Source organism: Etheostoma spectabile, unplaced genomic scaffold (genome assembly GCF_008692095.1).
Source record: "Etheostoma spectabile isolate EspeVRDwgs_2016 unplaced genomic scaffold, UIUC_Espe_1.0 scaffold00001222, whole genome shotgun sequence".
Lineage (NCBI taxonomy): Eukaryota > Metazoa > Chordata > Actinopteri > Perciformes > Percidae > Etheostoma > Etheostoma spectabile.
Window position 1 is genome coordinate 29,534 of NW_022602709.1, and position 17,000 is coordinate 46,533.

The following is a 17,000-nucleotide window of genomic DNA, read 5'->3' on the forward strand; positions in this document are numbered from 1 at the left end:
ATATCAGTTATTATGATTCCTCCTCTTCTGCTTTAGTTTTGGCCTGTTTTTTTATTTTTTTGCCTCCTGCCACCAAACAGGCATTATATCACTAACTGGAATGGAGCAGGCCTTAACTTGCAATCTAGGAGCAATGATTCGCCAAACCTGCTTTTTTCCACTGTAACAAATTTCTTGGGATTTTATTTTGTAGAAACGAGTAACCAAGATGCTTAGGGGGATGCAGTAAAAGTAAAATAATATATTATAATATATGTATATGTATGTATATGTAATATATCCGGTAATATAAAATGAAGTAAAGTACAAATACTTGAAAATCCTTCTTAAGTACAATTACGAAGTATTTGTACTTCAGTGCCGCCAAACACAAGCGTTTGCTTTTTACTTCTGTGGTTTTCGTTTGTGGAGATTCATTTTCTGAACAAAAAGTCTAAGTATCACAAACCTTTGTTTTTTGTCAAAATAATACATTAAAAAATAAACAATGCAGATTGATCATGCTCCATGATGGCCCTTGACCCCATGTATCACTGAACACACAACCTTCTGCACGTACAGTATGTAAGTATCACTGTAAACATGATGGAAGCAGATGACAAACCTGTTGCTCAGTTATTCACTGGGCTTAACAAGCATGACGTGGGAAGGACTCAGCCAGCCAGTGCTGTGCCACGGCGCAGTGTTTACCTTCATTGATTCAGTTGAAAACAACAACAGGCTGCTACAGTATAGCCACAAAGACCTCTACACACATCAGACTGCTTGGTTAAAACTCAACATTTCTTTTTTCTCGGCTGAGATGGATAAGATTCAGTATTTTAGTATTTTCACTGTATAATTTAGTAGAACACCACACTGAATGTCAGTCTGCATGCACATTTCTTCAGCTTAAACAGAGCAACTACTATTGGTTGTGAGATCAACAAATGTGCAAACTGACAAGTTGTGTGTGTGTGTGTGTGTGTGTGTGTGTGTGTGTGTGTGTGTGTGTGTGTGTGTGTGTGTGTGTGTGTGTGTCCAATGACAGAAACCAATGACAATGACAATAAAATTCAACGCACTCTCACATGGGTTAATTCATCTCCCAAAATTCATTTGAATATTTTGAAATGGTTCTCAAGGCAAATATGGATGTATGTGATTCATTTAAAGTAATTATTTACAAAGCATGTAATTATTTATATTGACTGTGGACATTAATAATTCTCAGATAGGTGTTAGTTAATCAGTACGCTATAGAAGTTTCCTTCTGCTAACTATTAAAACCAGACATTTTGGTCATTAAAACAATCATCTAGCAACACTAGGTATGATGTAAATGCCTACAATTATCTAATGTAGAATAAGTAAAATATGCATTACACACAATACAGCCTACAGATGCAGATAGGAAGACCTTCCAAAAAAAGAGGAGGATGCTGCATTAGAAAGCAGTGAAGACGGAGGTTAAAGGAAAAAATATAACCTAGACGATAATCTCCGGCTGTACTCACCTTCTGGCCTGGTGGACCAATAGGACCTGTGACCCCTGGGTCTCCAGACGTCCCCTAAATAAAACACACAGACACACACACACACAAACCACATTTGTCTGACAATACTTTGGGGGCCTTCTGTTAAATACAATAATTCATAAACACAAATCATATGGCTCTATTTAAAACATTACATACAAATACTAGCACACAGATCAGTGAGAGCGTATCAGAGTGTGGTTGCATGCTGTGCAGAGGGCAGCATGCAAGTAGAATCACAGCAGTGTGATTAATCACTGTGCTATTAGCCAGTCACATTGCTGGTGTCTTCGTTGTTAAACAGCTGTGCCAGTCACACAAGGGATGCAAGCGGCGCATCGTGAAAACGGAAATGATCTGCTGTATCATTTCAGACAGAGAGGTTTAGAAGGACATTATAAAAGCAGAAGTGCGTTATTTGCATTTTTAGTTTTTTTTGTGAATCATGCAATTAGGCTGCATCCACACCACTATGTTTTCGTTTAAAAACGCCTATCTTTTTCTTTTCTTTATTTTTTTTCGATTTTTTTTGGGCATTGTAGGCCTTTATTTGACATGACAGGTGAAGACATGAAAGGGGCGGGGGGTTGGGGGATGACATGCAGCAAAGGGCCACTGGCCGGAACGATTGATGATGTAAATAGACTACAGGGTGCAGACTTTGCGTGAGCTTGGATTTTATAGCATCAATGGGTATTTGAATGAGTGTTACCGTATTTCGCAGTCAGAGTTTAAAAATGATAACAGAAAGTTTCACTTTAGCTGCAACTATCTTGGTAGTTTTCAGAAATGCCTCAATGGCACTCTCCTCTTTACAAAACTAGGTCAATGCTCGCCATAGTGTCCCCGACGTGAGGGTGCACAGGTCAAAAATGACGTCATCACAAATTTTCCTCAGGTCATGAAGGCTCTGCAAGCCTCCCCCATATGAGATAAACGTTGTTATTGGCCAACCAGGGCCTGGCTGGCTCAAAATCTGTCTGAACTTGAGGGGGACCAGACATATCTGCCAGAAAAAATAAAAAAAATAAAAATTGCAGATTTGTCTGGTTCCCTGGCTAGTGTCCACCTTCAATAGCACTCGCAAAATCAATATGCGCATTGATGATAAAGCAAAATTGCTACTTTATTTATTTATTATTAAACCTCTAATTAACCAGGTAAGGCCGATTGAGAACCAATTGTCATTTGCAACGATGACATCGCCAAGACAAAGCAAAGACGTACGAGAAAACATAAAGACACCCATTAAATACGCAAAATACAGTAACGCAATAGAATAAAATAGGCCAAGTTAAAATACTGAGTGTAGTACAGAGCAAAAAACACCATATTTTGGTTGCTAGCAGCCAGGTGAGCATTATAACGTGTGTTACAAAGGGACGCACGTTCATTACAGAAGTAAAGGCTGGACTACAATAGAGCTGTTTGGAGCGGTTTGTGAACGGTGTTTTCTGTTGGAGATGGTAAGTCTCTGTGGGGGGGGGCCTGGGCTTTTCCCTTTGTAAACCAATAACATGCACAAAAAATATATATAACACAATTAAAGAAAGGGAAAAAGCCAAAACGCACAATATGAGCACTTTAAGCACTGCCTAATGGGGTGGTTCCCAAACATGTGTTAGAGTGTGTAAAATCAGAAGTGTTATCTATTTATTTATGTTTGTTTACGGACTGATCAATTTACTAAATTGTCAGGTGCCCTCTCCTGCAAGCACTCGTTCTCAGCAGACTATCAAAGACCACATGTTCACGTCTACATGCATGCAACTCTGATCGTTCACTCACTCTCCTGTCATCCTTCTGTCATGCATGCGGTGCCCTGATTATACAAATTCCAAAGGGACAGGGAATCTGCATTTCAAGGTCAGGGAAATGTGAAAATGCCCCTTGTGCAAGTCTTTGCAGAAAAGGGGCACTCCACTGACTATACAGATAAGGATTAGTCTACTCGGTATTTTTGCAGTTTTTGGGGGCTAAAAGTCAGGATATTACAGTCTCTGCTTCTCTGATTTTGACTGTTCTTGTACACTTGTCTCTTGCAAATCCCCCGACTTTACAAAAGATGGCAATAAGGAATCACTGGAGTACCCTTTAAATCTCTAACTAACCCCCTACTTATGTAAAATACTGTTAACCTCACTTTGCATAAATGTCTAAAAGAGTCAAACTTGAACTGAGAAATATAGTGTACACACATCAACCAGTCCAAATATGAAGCCTTGTCCTTGGCAGAATAGCATTTATCACATATTTCGAAACAGTTGCCTCCCTCTCAGCAAAATGCAGTTCTCTCTGCGGGAACATCAACATAACAGGGAGGGAGGGTGAGCATTAGAACAGGCTCAGAACAGCCGAGCGGCTGGGGAGCAGCAGGACATTAGCATAATAACTAATTATAACGTTCAACGCACAGACCTTGGGACCATCTTGGCCAATCTCTCCGGGCAGTCCCCGGGGGCCCTGGGTTCCCTGGATGGAGAGAAATATTGGGGGAGAGAAGGGAAAGGAGAGGGAGGGCAGGAAAGGGACAAGGGAGGAAAGGAATGAGAGGGAGAGAGAATATGAGATGAAAGAGACAGGAACGATGCTTTGGGCTGAATGTGACGTGAGTGCGTGACGGCTTAGTCAGGAGGCACTGGGGGAGAAATGAGATGGCTCAGGCACACACGCTCACACACACACACACACACACACACACACACACACACAAATTCATGCACGCACACGTTTTGCGCACGCAAACACACACCAGTTTGCATATTCAACAGAGCATTCTGCTGTATCAAGAGCCCAGCTCTATCTTCCCACATGCCTTCCCCAGAGAAAAACACACACAAATAAATATACTTTCCAGGAATCTGTTTGACTATGAGAGCAAAAAAGGTAACATGACTTATTAATAAAAAAGCAAAATCATAAAAATCTGAGTATCATTATCAATGTATTAATGTTGCCCAAAATGTGTTGTTTCTTTTGTTGATTCAGCTCCTAGAATGCCCCTAATATGAATACCAATCAATCCCAATTCTAAATCACACATACAAATATGTGTTTCAGTAGTGTATGCACATCCCAATATTATATAAGGATCATCCTCAAAAACTCTATTACAGTAAGAAAAAAGGCACCCACACACTAAATAGAGGTCTTCACCTAATTCAAACCAGGTGTGAATCCCAGCTGAAGGCCTTCCATCAACCTTCCGTTGAATAAACCTGCCAGGCTTTCCATTCCCACATGCCACACACCATATGACCACATTATAACGGTGGCAAATTTAACACTGCAAATTCTTTTAATTCTGCAAATTCTTTCTTTCTTTCCTGTTTATGCAGGTTTGCCTCATAAGGTCCTTTCTGGGAGGGGCTGGGTAATCCAAAAGTGTAGAACAATAGGTAAAACAGTTTTTGCAGCAATTTTTATATTATTTTGGTGCTTGAGGTTGTGTAAGCACATATACGTACACATACATTTAATCATATATATATATATATATATATATATATATTTATATATTTATATAAAAATATAACTAGGAATGTCAGCAATCCATACATGGTATGATATTTTCCACATTCAAGTGTTTTGTTTTTTCTTTAGTTTGGCTCACCCTCTACCCACCGGTACAGGTGGTATGTGCCAGTTTTTTGCCAAATTTATTGGTTTGTTTGAGAGTATTTTGCCTTAGTTTGAATTATTTTTTTGTATTTTGTTTGAGTATGTTTTTAGTGTTATTTTGTTAATAAATACTGTATTTTCCGGACTTTACGTCGTTCCGGAATGTAAGTCACATCCGTCAAAAAATGCGGCATGAAGAGGAAAAACACATATATAAGTTGCACTGGACTATAAGTCGCAAGACCAAGAACAGACATTTAGCACAAGGACCAACAGGCTGAATACGGTAGGTGTCCGGTATGCACACAGAACAACTACCAGGGCGTGAAGACGTAACTCATTCATTGTTCAAGCACCCATCTGTGGACCCGTCTTCCAGCTCGGGCCATCTTGCTTTCAGCCCGCGATTAGTTTGGTTGTTTTCTTCATTGCAGTAAGAGTAACCTTTTCGCCAGTCCCTCACAAGTTTCTGACTCACTCCAAACTTTCTTTCTGCTGCTCGATTACCGTCTTCAGCCGCATATTTTTACTACCTGCAGTTTGTAATCTGCAAAATTTTCTTTTTTCAGTTGTCTTTAGGAGCAGCATATACTTGTCACAAACCTAGAGCGCCCTCTCGTGGCTGTAATGTTTTCAGTATTAATTAACATTTAAAAACATGGTAAAATATATATATTTTCATACATAAGTCAATATATCTTCTGATATTTAAGTCAATTTACCTAACTGTAAATTGCAAGACCAGCCAAATTATGAAAAAAGTGTGACTTATAGTCCGGAAAATACGATATAATAAGTTTTGCTCTTTAAAAGCCTCCTCTCCAGTCTTTAATCGTGACACCACTGTTTGGGGGAGGAGTTTGGCGAAAGGTCAATTATGTTGGTATCATTTATTTTTTCAAAAATGTCTTAGTAAGATGTATTTAAAAGATTAATTTTATTTATTGCATCAGTGTATTCAGAGGGTCTGGTTTCTTGAAGGTATTTGATTGCAATGTATTGATTTATATTTTACTGATATTGAATTGATATGAAGGTTTGTGTTGTCCATGTTGACGTAATTGATGGCTCAGCCTGGGGTTCACAATTGGGTCGAACCAGGTCTATACAGACGTTATTGGTCACATGTAACATATATAATAATACACATGTAATTTAGAAACTTTGAAAGGTTTCAAAGATTAAGGGTTGAAATTTAAGCATGGAAATTTGCATCTGAATATTTTACGCCCTTTCAATTTGTAGGTTAACACAATTCCTTTTTAAACTTAATAGTTTGCTGTGGAAACACGTTGATTAAAACAATATAGGAGAATAAAATACATAAGTCAAAGCAAAAAGACACAATTTACAATACAATACAACGTCATGTCTGTTAACCATGAGTATGTACATATGAAAGGCCTAACTTGATTGGTGTTGGCTGGGTCAGCTAACAATTAGTTTGACATACTGTATAGGTATGGTTATTAATTGTGGTTGCCTAGATACAAGGGGTAGCTCATCCTACTTCCTCCTCCTGACTCTATATGGCTGTGTCTTAATGGGTGTCAGATAAGTCAGAGACACTGCAGGCATAATGTTATAGCAGTGTTCTGTTCTACTGACAGGAATAGAAAGAGGGGGTTGAAGACAAATATATGAAGCTTGTGGTTGTGGAAAGGTAGTCTCACTTTGCCAGACCCTCCTCCAAGGCGCGCTGAAGGAGAGTCTGGCTGCTCCACATAGCTTTCGGGGATGGGAGGAAAACCTGCTGGTTTAATGGCATTTTTTTTAAAACCAATCAGGCCGAGGTAAAATTCACACAGAGCCGCTGCAAAAACTCAGATTGGACAGATAGTCTAGCTAGCTGTCTGGATTTACCCTGCAGAGATCTGAGGACCAGGTAACCACAGTCCTCAGAAATCCACCGGATTTAAAACACAAAGAAAGTGGAAAGAAATGGAAAATACATGGAGACGGCAGAATGTCCTTCAGTATCGGAGCAATCCTGGAAGTGGAACGTGAAGGGTAGACTAGTGAAAAGGTGACCTCTGTGCACTTAGATCTTCGCAGCAGGGTGTACCAGCTTTTAACTGTTGTTTTTATCAAGGCTTTATGTGCCAAAGAGAAAATTTGAGCCAAATGCACTCAAAAAAAAATCAAATTTAAATAAATTTTCAATCCAAATGAGTATCATATTCACGTTGGATCAATATAGAGAAAATATACAAATCAGGTTTTATATGTTAACCCATGGCCATCCAAATGTGTCCTTTAAACACAAACTGAATTGAAAAAATCAACGTTGATAACTTGTTGGTTATGATAATTTAAAATAAATTACACTAAAAATTTTAATTTAACAAAACGATATAGTTTTTTTCTAGCAACACAAAAATTGTGTTTGTTACTATTAGAACGCTGACAATTTTGATGACATCACTGGCATGGTAGGACTTGCGAAGGTATACAGGCAACGGTACAGGTTACGCATTTGAGCCTATGAGGGACAGGCCTGTAGTGTCTGACTACCACCACATGGAGGACGATCAGTTTCAGGCTCCACTGAGATACAGGATCATTTGGGGGGGGAGTGACAGTGACCGGTGTGTGTGTGTGGGCGCAGCTTGCTGTCATGCACTCTCCTTTATTGTATTCAAGCACATTATACATTTTAGGAAATAGACTGCTTATATTGTGTGCATTTAGAGAAAATGGAAAAACGTGGTTGAGGTCATGTTTGTTTAAGAAAATAGCGACAGATAACTGGACAATGTAATTTGGCGAATTAATCCAATGGGATCGCTTATTAGCTGCATGTAGGAGAGTTGCCCCAGTCTGACTATAGGAGGATTCACGAGTTTTGCCGTTTACTTTACTTTAGGCTAGTGCAGAGTTGGCAGATTTTTTTTAATTACGGAAATAGCAGCTGTTTCTGCATCAACAATCTGCCCTGAGAAGGTGAATATCAGCTCGCTTCAGGGTGAGTCGAGAGGGACGTTGGATTCTGTGGTTTAGTTAGCGGCTAGTAAACGCATTATTATCGATCTGTGATATCGTCAGAGTCTGGGTTTATTTCTACAGTCTATGGTCTGAGTGCTAGCTTGTGGAGTTTGTCATAAGAGTGCTGCCATCGTATTTAGCTGCTAGCCCTTTCCCTCGGTTGGATTGTTTGATATCTAGCTTGGTGTTGCGTGTGTCAGTCTCAGTTTGGTTGAACACTATAAAGCCTATATGTTGGGCTTTATTTTGTAAGTGAATATGTTCGTGTTTTGTGTATGTGACAACAACTTTACATCCAGCCCTTTGCATAGTAGTCTTGATATTATTATATACAACAGGTTACCATAGCTCCCTCTCTGTCCTCTGCCTGCCGTGAGCGTTTCAGCGCCCTGTCTGGGGCAGGTAGCATCGGGGGGTTACTTGCCGGTGGTCTATCAGTCTGCCCTGTGCTGGAGCCTGCAGGCCTCTGCTTTCAGTCTGTTGGAACCCTCACCAGTGACCCTGTTGCATCAAAAGTACAACTCTCTAAATAGTCTGTCGCTAAAAAATGCTACAGACTCGAAATCCAGGGGCTGTCGGAGGGCTAGCCCGTTTTAAGTCAGCTAGCTGCTAGCCATGAGTTGAGGACTGGTTTCCTTGTCAAAGGTAGCCTGTGGAAATGTGTCATAACCCCAGCTGCCTTAGCCCTATAGAATTCATTACTGCAGCTAGGGGCAATACGGTATGACCCCCCCCCCCCAGACTTCTTGGTTTCCATTTTCTCAGCAAATGTCCGCTAGTCTCAGACTCTTTGTATGCTGTTGTTATGGCTGCGCTGCTAGTGCTAGTTAGCCACGGAGTAGCTTACCATGCCAGTGACATAGTGGCGTCACTGACATGGCGACGCAACAACAGCACTTACCATTTTATCCCTTTTAACAAATTCAACCATTTTAATAATTGTACCAATGAGAAGAAATAAAATACATCTGTTATATCACCATTACTCAAATTCCAGTTCAGTTCATCTTTAAATTTAGAGGTTATATCAGAATAGGTTTACTTGGTTTAATTTTCAACTGCACATTGCCACAGCTCCTCTTTTCACCCTGTGTGCTGAGCTTTCTGTTTTAGCTTCAGAGTGAGGCATCACACTTGCACATGCACTTGCACACAGTTGCACATGCCCAGTAGCTAGGAGAGCAAAAAGAAGGAGATTATGAGGGAGTGCAGCTAGGAAACATTATAGCATGTGTTACAAAGTGACACATGTTCGTCACGGAAGTAAAGGCCGGACTACAATAGAGCTGTTTGGAGCAGTGTGTGAACAGTGTTTTCTGTTAGAGATGGTAAGTGCCTTTGGGGGGACTTTGGGCTTTTTCCTTTTGTAAACCTATTACATGCACAAAAAAGATATATGGCAGGAGAAAACCAAAAAGCATAATATGAGCACTGTAATGTATGTTAAAGTAAATGCCTTTCCATTCAATGTTCTCTCATCTATCTGCAATGTCACACTTTGACCACGAGAGGGCGGCAGAGATACAGACACATTGTCCAAGGATCACCATGGAGGTCTGTGTATTCACAGTGCTCTGCTGTAATTGCATCTGACCGTGTGTAATCTTGTTTACCAGAGGGGGGTGCCCTGACTGTGTGTACAGCCGCAAACCCACACAAACTCATCTGACTTCTAGTTCTAAATTAACAGCCACTCACCGCCTTAATGGCATTGCAAAGTAAATCGAATGGTCTCATATGGCGCCTGGGCTAAATTAATGATCTCATATGAGCCCACTGCAGAGACAGTAATGTGAATCGTAGTCTAGGAGATCAGACTACGTTGCTCAAAGACAAATGTGAAAACAGGTGGACCCTGTTACTTACTTGAAGGTGACCATTTGGATATGTTTCGATCCCATAAGGATTAAAGGAGAATTCCAACACGTAGCTCTGTGTGTACAGTGCTGTCAGTAGAGAGAAAAACAAAACCAATCGGTGCTGCCTACACCGTGTTATCCTCCTGCTAGAGTTAGCACCCAACAGGCTTAAACAGGGCAAGTTTTAAACATGTTAACATTTTAGCCTCTAAAAATGTCATTTAAAGTGTCTACCCATGTGTAAACACTCTGAGTGAACACAGTGAATCTGACTGCAGTAGATGTGTCAGAAATGCATGAAAGTTGTGCTAATTCAGCTTTGTTTAGTTCCTGTGTTGGGACGGCAGTTAAAGCGCTTAAGGACCGTCTACAAGGCACAAGGCTCATCAGATAAACACTTACACACATTTATACTCCGATACACAGCATCGGGGTTCAGTGTTGTGCCTAAGGACACTTCGGCATGGGACTGCAGGGCCAGGGATTGAACCACCAACCTTCCGACAGGCAACCACTCTACCACTGAGCCGAATTAATGATGATGTTAAGGTATTGTCTGCAAATGTACCTCAAATATAACGTATCTCCTGCTAGTTGTACTACAACACTTTTTCTTGGGGGGGGGTTTCCCCTTTATTAGATAGGCAGACAGAAGTGTATGAAAGGGGGAGAGAGGGGGGTTGACATGCAGCAAAGGGGCCACAGGCTGGATTCGAACCCGGGCCCGCTGCGTCGAGGAGCAAGCCTCTGTACATGGGCACCCGCTCAACCCACTGAGCTATCTGGGTGCCCATACAGCACTTACTTTTAAAAATAAGCATATGCCAATTTTTGAAAACATATTTGTATCTCATTTCTGTGTTGGAGTTTGTAGACGGTCCTGAAGCACTCCTTGCAGTATCAACACAGGACCTAAACACAGCTGAATTAGCACAAATTTCATGCAGTTCTATCACATTTACAGCAGTCAGATTCACTGTGTTCACTCCGACGAAATCACTGCACATGGGTAGGCACTTGTAATTAAATTTTGAACATGTTAAGAGGCTAAAAACATGTTTAAAACTTGCCCTGTTTAAGCCTGTTGGGTACTAACTCTAGCAGGAGGATAACACGGTGTAGGCAGCACCGATTGGTTTCATTTGTCTCTCTACTGACAGCACTCCACATTTACAAACAACAGAGCTACGTGTTGAAATCAACTGGAACTGTCCTTTAAATGTGCGCCAAGTAGGAATGCAGGATCAGTCGTGGCAAGCCTTTGTGAGCTGACTGTATGGGCCCCTTCTAGGTTTCTTGGACAAGGTAAAAAATTTGACTTCCACTGCCAATTGGGACAATAATCAATAGCCTTTATTTACTGAATATTTGTTTTGGACAAGGGATTCTTTTACGGTTTTCTCCCAATTTGAAATACCAAATTCCCTATGTGCTGCACTACTGTGAGACATGTCCTACCTTCCTCCAAAGAGCTTCACTGTGCAGGAGTAAAGGCCTCAATATGCTTGAAACGAACTAGGTCGCAGAATGTCCTTAATAGACTTAATAGCCCGTGTCTAAGAGCCAAAGTGCTTATGGCTGTTTCAAATGGTCACACGCGAAGGTGAGGCAAAAAGCCTGCCATCATAGCCTTCTTCTCGCTGCATTCCACTGCCTCCCCAATCTCTCTTTTCAAGTGTTCTATCTTTTTAGGCCTTAACAAAGAATTGTGCAGATGCAAGTAATGGCAAAAACTTTCTGACAGCTTTTCCCTATGTCATGGTGTTCATTCGGTTGTATACACAAAATGTGACAGAAGTAATTGTATGATTTTTTTTTAACCCTTGTGTTGTCTTTGGGTCAAATTTGACCCCTTTAAAAAATGTCTATCAGAAATATGGCATCCTTTTTAACCAAATTACCACAAAAAAGGATGGATTCTATGCAACGCTCTTTGCAAATACGATGAATCACTTTCATTAAATTTCTAGTGTAAATTGAAATGGTTTAAAATCAGCATCCGGACCAAACTCATCCACTCAACACAACCACTATTAGTCAAAATAATTCCTAATTTCTACTTTTTTAAACTCAAATATTAGGTATAATTCTAAACAAATGAGGGTTATTGACCATGGATTCCAAAAAGTAGTGTAAAACTAGTGGTAGTAAAATCAAAAAAATAAACAATGCGTTGAAAATGTCAAATATTTTGGCCCAGGAGGACAACACAAGGGTTAAAGAGAGACATTGAAAGAAAAGTTCAAGCCTTGCTTCATTTTAACACCTTTGCACATATGGCCACTTGCTGCACTAAGTGGGCTTTCATAGAGTTATAAACACTAGGGGCGGAGTGGGGCACTAAAATCAACCAGGAACCACCACTGGCCCAACCCCCGATTTATTAATGACACAAACTAAATCTATTTTTTTTTACCAAATGATGCTATGTTTCTTTGTGTGGAATTCCTCCATCTGTTCTAACGCCAGCCAAGTCTACGCATTTGGGAAGGAAACCTGACCACTAGATGGCACTAGACAAATGCACATTATTGACAATAAAGTGTAGGTTTAAAACTGTTATGGGTTTTCTATTTATAAACAGATGCTGCAATATAACATCATATACTTGTAGTCGTGACTTCTCCTCACTAGAGTAACAGGTGATGTGAACCCATGCAGCAGTTGTGTTGGCTGAAACAATTGAGAAACCAATACAGGGAATCATCCCTGAGTCATGTCAGCATGTTGAAGAAAACTTAAGAGTGATGATGTTGTACCAACCAGAGTTCCAGTTAGTCCAGGTGGTCCTTGTGGCCCTGGCAAGCCTCTCTCGCCCTAAAAATACATTCAAGAACAGAAAATAAACAACTAAAGGGAATGAATTTAATTCACCATTCAATCATTCTGACAAGTTCCTATCAGTCAGATCACATTTTACCTGATGTCCCTTTGGACTAGCTACGCCAGGAGGTTTGACAAAAATGATGTGATGTTGTGTCAAGTTTTCAGCCCAGTTACATGTACTTTATTCTGAATATTTAATTGCACTGTAAGATGCTGTAAAATGCTGTGGTATGCAACACTCCTCATTCGACAACAACATTGATAGACCATGAAACATTCAGTGGTCTCGGTGACCATGTGTGTTTACACCTAGGTCCAGTCATTGAACATCTGCTGGAGACACACTGTCTACACTGGAAGCATATAGCTATGATTGGCATCTTACCCAAGGTCCACCAACTCGCTTGTTCTGGAGCGTTTAACCATTTAACCCAGTCTTCCTAATTATGTTTGCTCAGTTGCCATGACACTTTACTGTAGATTTATTTTGGCGTAACACCGGAAAAGCCTGTGTTAGTGAGTATGCAGGTAAAAGGTAGCAGGAGATGTCTGAAACTGTACTGCAGATTTACAACCTTTTAGTTATTCTGAGCACTAGTATTTCATATATATTTACTATACAGGAAAGTTAGAAAAAGTAACATTTTATTACAATATAAAAACGGGCCTGACTCAGTTTAAAAACTGGTTTTCAGCAGGTTCCTGTTCTGCAGAAACATAAAACATGGGTACAGCACGTCAAGACAGACAATAATACAAGACATCGATATAGAAAAATAAATTTCGACAACTGAAAACAATACAGTTACATAAGGACAAAGACATTTATACAAGACATCAGCTGGGCTAGATAAATACGGACAGTGCAAACAAGGCTTGGATAATACATAAACGAATTGATTAATGCGTGCAAGTGTAACTGTTAAGAAGGAGCTGTTTGCATGCCTTTTTGAAATATGTGATGGAATCTTAGTATATGTATAAAAAAACATTTCTGACCAAAGTTGTTTTTGTCTGGGGGAACTGGGATAAGTGCCTGTGAGACCTGGTGAGGCGACCTTATCGTTATTATCCTATCTTAATCTTACACTGACTATATGTAACTTTTAAATGTTTCTAAAACTGTGTAATGTTGCATCCGATGATCATAAATTACCTGTAACAGAAAACGAAACAGTAAAAAAAAAGATATTTTTATTGTTTTTATTAATGCCTTTGCACTGGTCTGATTTTTCCTGCAAAGTCACAAAATATTTTACAGCAAGTAGACGGCGCTACAGAGCCCACATTCTGATGGGTCACAGATTTTGGCATAACACCGAAAAAGCCTGTGTTAGTGACTATGCAGGTAAAAGATAGCAGATGTCTTTATTTAGGCCAAATTGTATTTTAATTTAATTTCATAAGTTATCTGCTGTAGTTATGGCTGATACTGGGGCAGGGCTATCACAAAAAAAGGAAATAAAGGAAGAGCAACTAAAAGATAAAAAGGAAAGTTAAAGACAACTGGCTAAACCTGAGTCACACTCAAGTCACAGTCAGGCAAGCTTTCAACAAATGGAGACAGTTCCGGGATTGTAAACGATTAAACACCGACTCCCAATTGGTCCTTAGGTATGTAATGTCTATTTCATTCATAAAATAACTTTGGATTGAGCGATGTGGTTGTCAAAAGGAGCCAGGGGAATCAACACAAATTGAAAGTTACAGCTACTTTCAACAAGTGTGTTTATTCATTTTAGAAGATAATCACACTTCAATAAATAATACAAGCTCATATCAGAACTGACACAGTAAGGCTCATCATCAATAAAATAAACATAAACATGACAGGGCTGTAACATGCAATGGTTGGCACAGTAGATTAACATAAATACCCTTAAGATTCACCTGTGGTCCAAAAGTTTACCTATCCCGGATATGACCTGATGAGAAAAGCACTTCAAATACAACTTAGCAAAGACTAGCAGACATAAACTAAAAACATTGCAATACTCATTTGTTGATGATTGATATACACGGAGAACATGCCTCCAAAGCTCTCCTCCCCTCTAAGAACACCATAAAAGATCTCCACACATTGTCAAAGACGAGATATTTACCCTTTAACGTAAATGTGAGTTATTCTAGTGCAAAACAGTCTGACAGTCCTGTAAGCCAGACATTAACACTTGGTTTGTTTGTGGATTTCCAAGATTTAGCTATGGTATATTTAGCTTGTAAGATGCAGAAAGTAATCATAGATTTGTTTGCCTTACTGAGATTGTGATTCACAGGAAAAATGCCAAAGATGCACAGTTTGGCGTCTAATGATAGCATTATACCTGTGACATGTAAAATCATATCCATCACTTCACTCCAAAAAGCCGGGATTTGTGGGCAGTCCCATAGGCAGTGATAGAATGTGCCCTTTCTACCATATTTGTAGCTTGTATCAGGATTATTGGGGCTGAATTTATTTAACTGAGTTGGTGTTACATAACTTCTCATTATCCACTTATACTGAAGTAATTTAAAATGGGTATTTATTGTTTGTGTTTGAGATTTTTAGCAAATCTTCTGCCAGTTCTGAGTTGAGACTGCAGAGTTTAAATCCACACGCCATGCCAATCTCTTACTCTCTGAGGAGACCGTTGATCCCCCCACGATTATTGCATAGAAACTACAAATAGCCACTTTAACCTCGGAAACAGCAGTTGACAAAACAATCTCACCTCATGATCGACCTACTAATGAAGACTCTACTGTTATCTATTCTCTCATTAAACTAATTTCCACCTGCAGCTGTTTTCAATTAAAATCACTAGATTAGCTGGTGAACATAGAGGAGCATTTAGCCGCTAAAGAGATTTCCCTCAGGAGTTGGTGGAACCCAAAACCGAGCAAAAAGGAAGGTGGAAATTTTTGGCCGTTGTATTTGCCAGGTGGCCGGAAACACAACTCCAATGAATACTAATGTAGCTCTGTGTCTCCTGTATGTGTAAATAAGCTGTTTGCTAACACGTTTGGCACATCAACTGTTGTTATGCTTCCCCCAAGTAGCCAAAGAACGAATTGTCTGTTTAAGGTCCATCATCCTACAGTTACCATTGTCTAGCCAACAGACAATTAATATGCACATGCACTATTTAAGAACTAATATTAGATGTAAGATACTTCTGAAAACTGAGGCAACTGAGTGGGCTGTAAAACCAGGCTGATGGACAGACATGGAACCAAACAGTGTGGCATTGTTTCTGTCACTGTTTATAGCATGTTCTTTTAAATGATTTAAAAACAATTTTCGGCAATATCTAAATGTTTTTTGTTTAAACTGCTGGTGTTTCTTTTAATATCTTTCTTTTCAAATATGAAATCCTCCTCAAACTGATTGATGGGAATATCCACATAATGTGCACCAATGTAAGAAAAGTGTCTTTGCTATTTTTGTGTCTTGGCAAGTAGATTCCCATAATTTGGAAACTGTCTTTAAAACAGGAGATGGTACTGATATAAGTTCATTAAGTAAATATGAATAGGGGTTACATTATGCTGTGTCCTGTCATGTAATGCATCAGCTAATAGATGTGAGATTATGATCTAGGAACAGTTAAAGGCTTTGGGAAAAGTGGCTTCCTCCCTGTATACAAATCCAAATAGATCATACTGGAATAGATCAAAGGGCTTTGGATTCAGACTATGTGAACCGGCACTGATGATTCCACTACAGATGGCTTGCGGTGTGTGTGTATGTGCGATAAAGTAAAATAAGTGATATGCTCTGGATTCAAAGTAGTCTGCTAGATCCGGATATCAGTGGGTGTCTGACACGGTGGCTTTACCTCAGTAACAACATCAGGGCTTTTCTCACATCACCACAACTTCTGTGCACTCTGTCTTCTCTCTGAGTCTGTTTGTCAAAGATATCAGTCAGTGTCAATTTCAATCTCAGAAAAGCCTAACAGACAATTTTAATTAAATTCAATTGCCTTGTCAGATCATGGCGCAAGGTGATGTGGAGACTAGTAGTGTGACTTTAGACTTTAGTGTGGATTGACTGTGATTAAAACTAAACTATTAAGCACTGATTCAAGGTCTGTGGCTTTTTAGGTTCCAAAGAGAAGTTTGATAGGTGGTGTGATAGTGATTTTTTTCCCTTTTTGGAGATCAAATTTTTGTATTTGATGGTGATAGTGATTGAAGTATGAGATGC

At 39.7% G+C, this 17,000-nt stretch overlaps 1 protein-coding gene across 1 annotated transcript in view; it reads right to left on the reverse strand.

Annotated features, from left to right (window-relative positions):
- LOC116674867 (collagen alpha-1(I) chain) overlaps positions 1–15,527 on the reverse strand; it is a 28,158-nt gene extending 12,631 nt beyond the window's left edge. Inside the window, exons 1-5 of the mRNA XM_032507076.1 lie at positions 15,523–15,527; positions 12,903–12,987; positions 12,746–12,799; positions 3,936–3,989; positions 1,497–1,550 (exon numbers count right to left, since the gene is read on the reverse strand). Of these exons, the coding sequence (XP_032362967.1) occupies positions 1,497–1,550; positions 3,936–3,989; positions 12,746–12,799; positions 12,903–12,987; positions 15,523–15,527 (252 nt within the window). The remainder of the gene's footprint in view (positions 1–1,496; positions 1,551–3,935; positions 3,990–12,745; positions 12,800–12,902; positions 12,988–15,522) is intronic.
- Between the last annotated feature and the right edge of the window lie 1,473 nt (positions 15,528–17,000).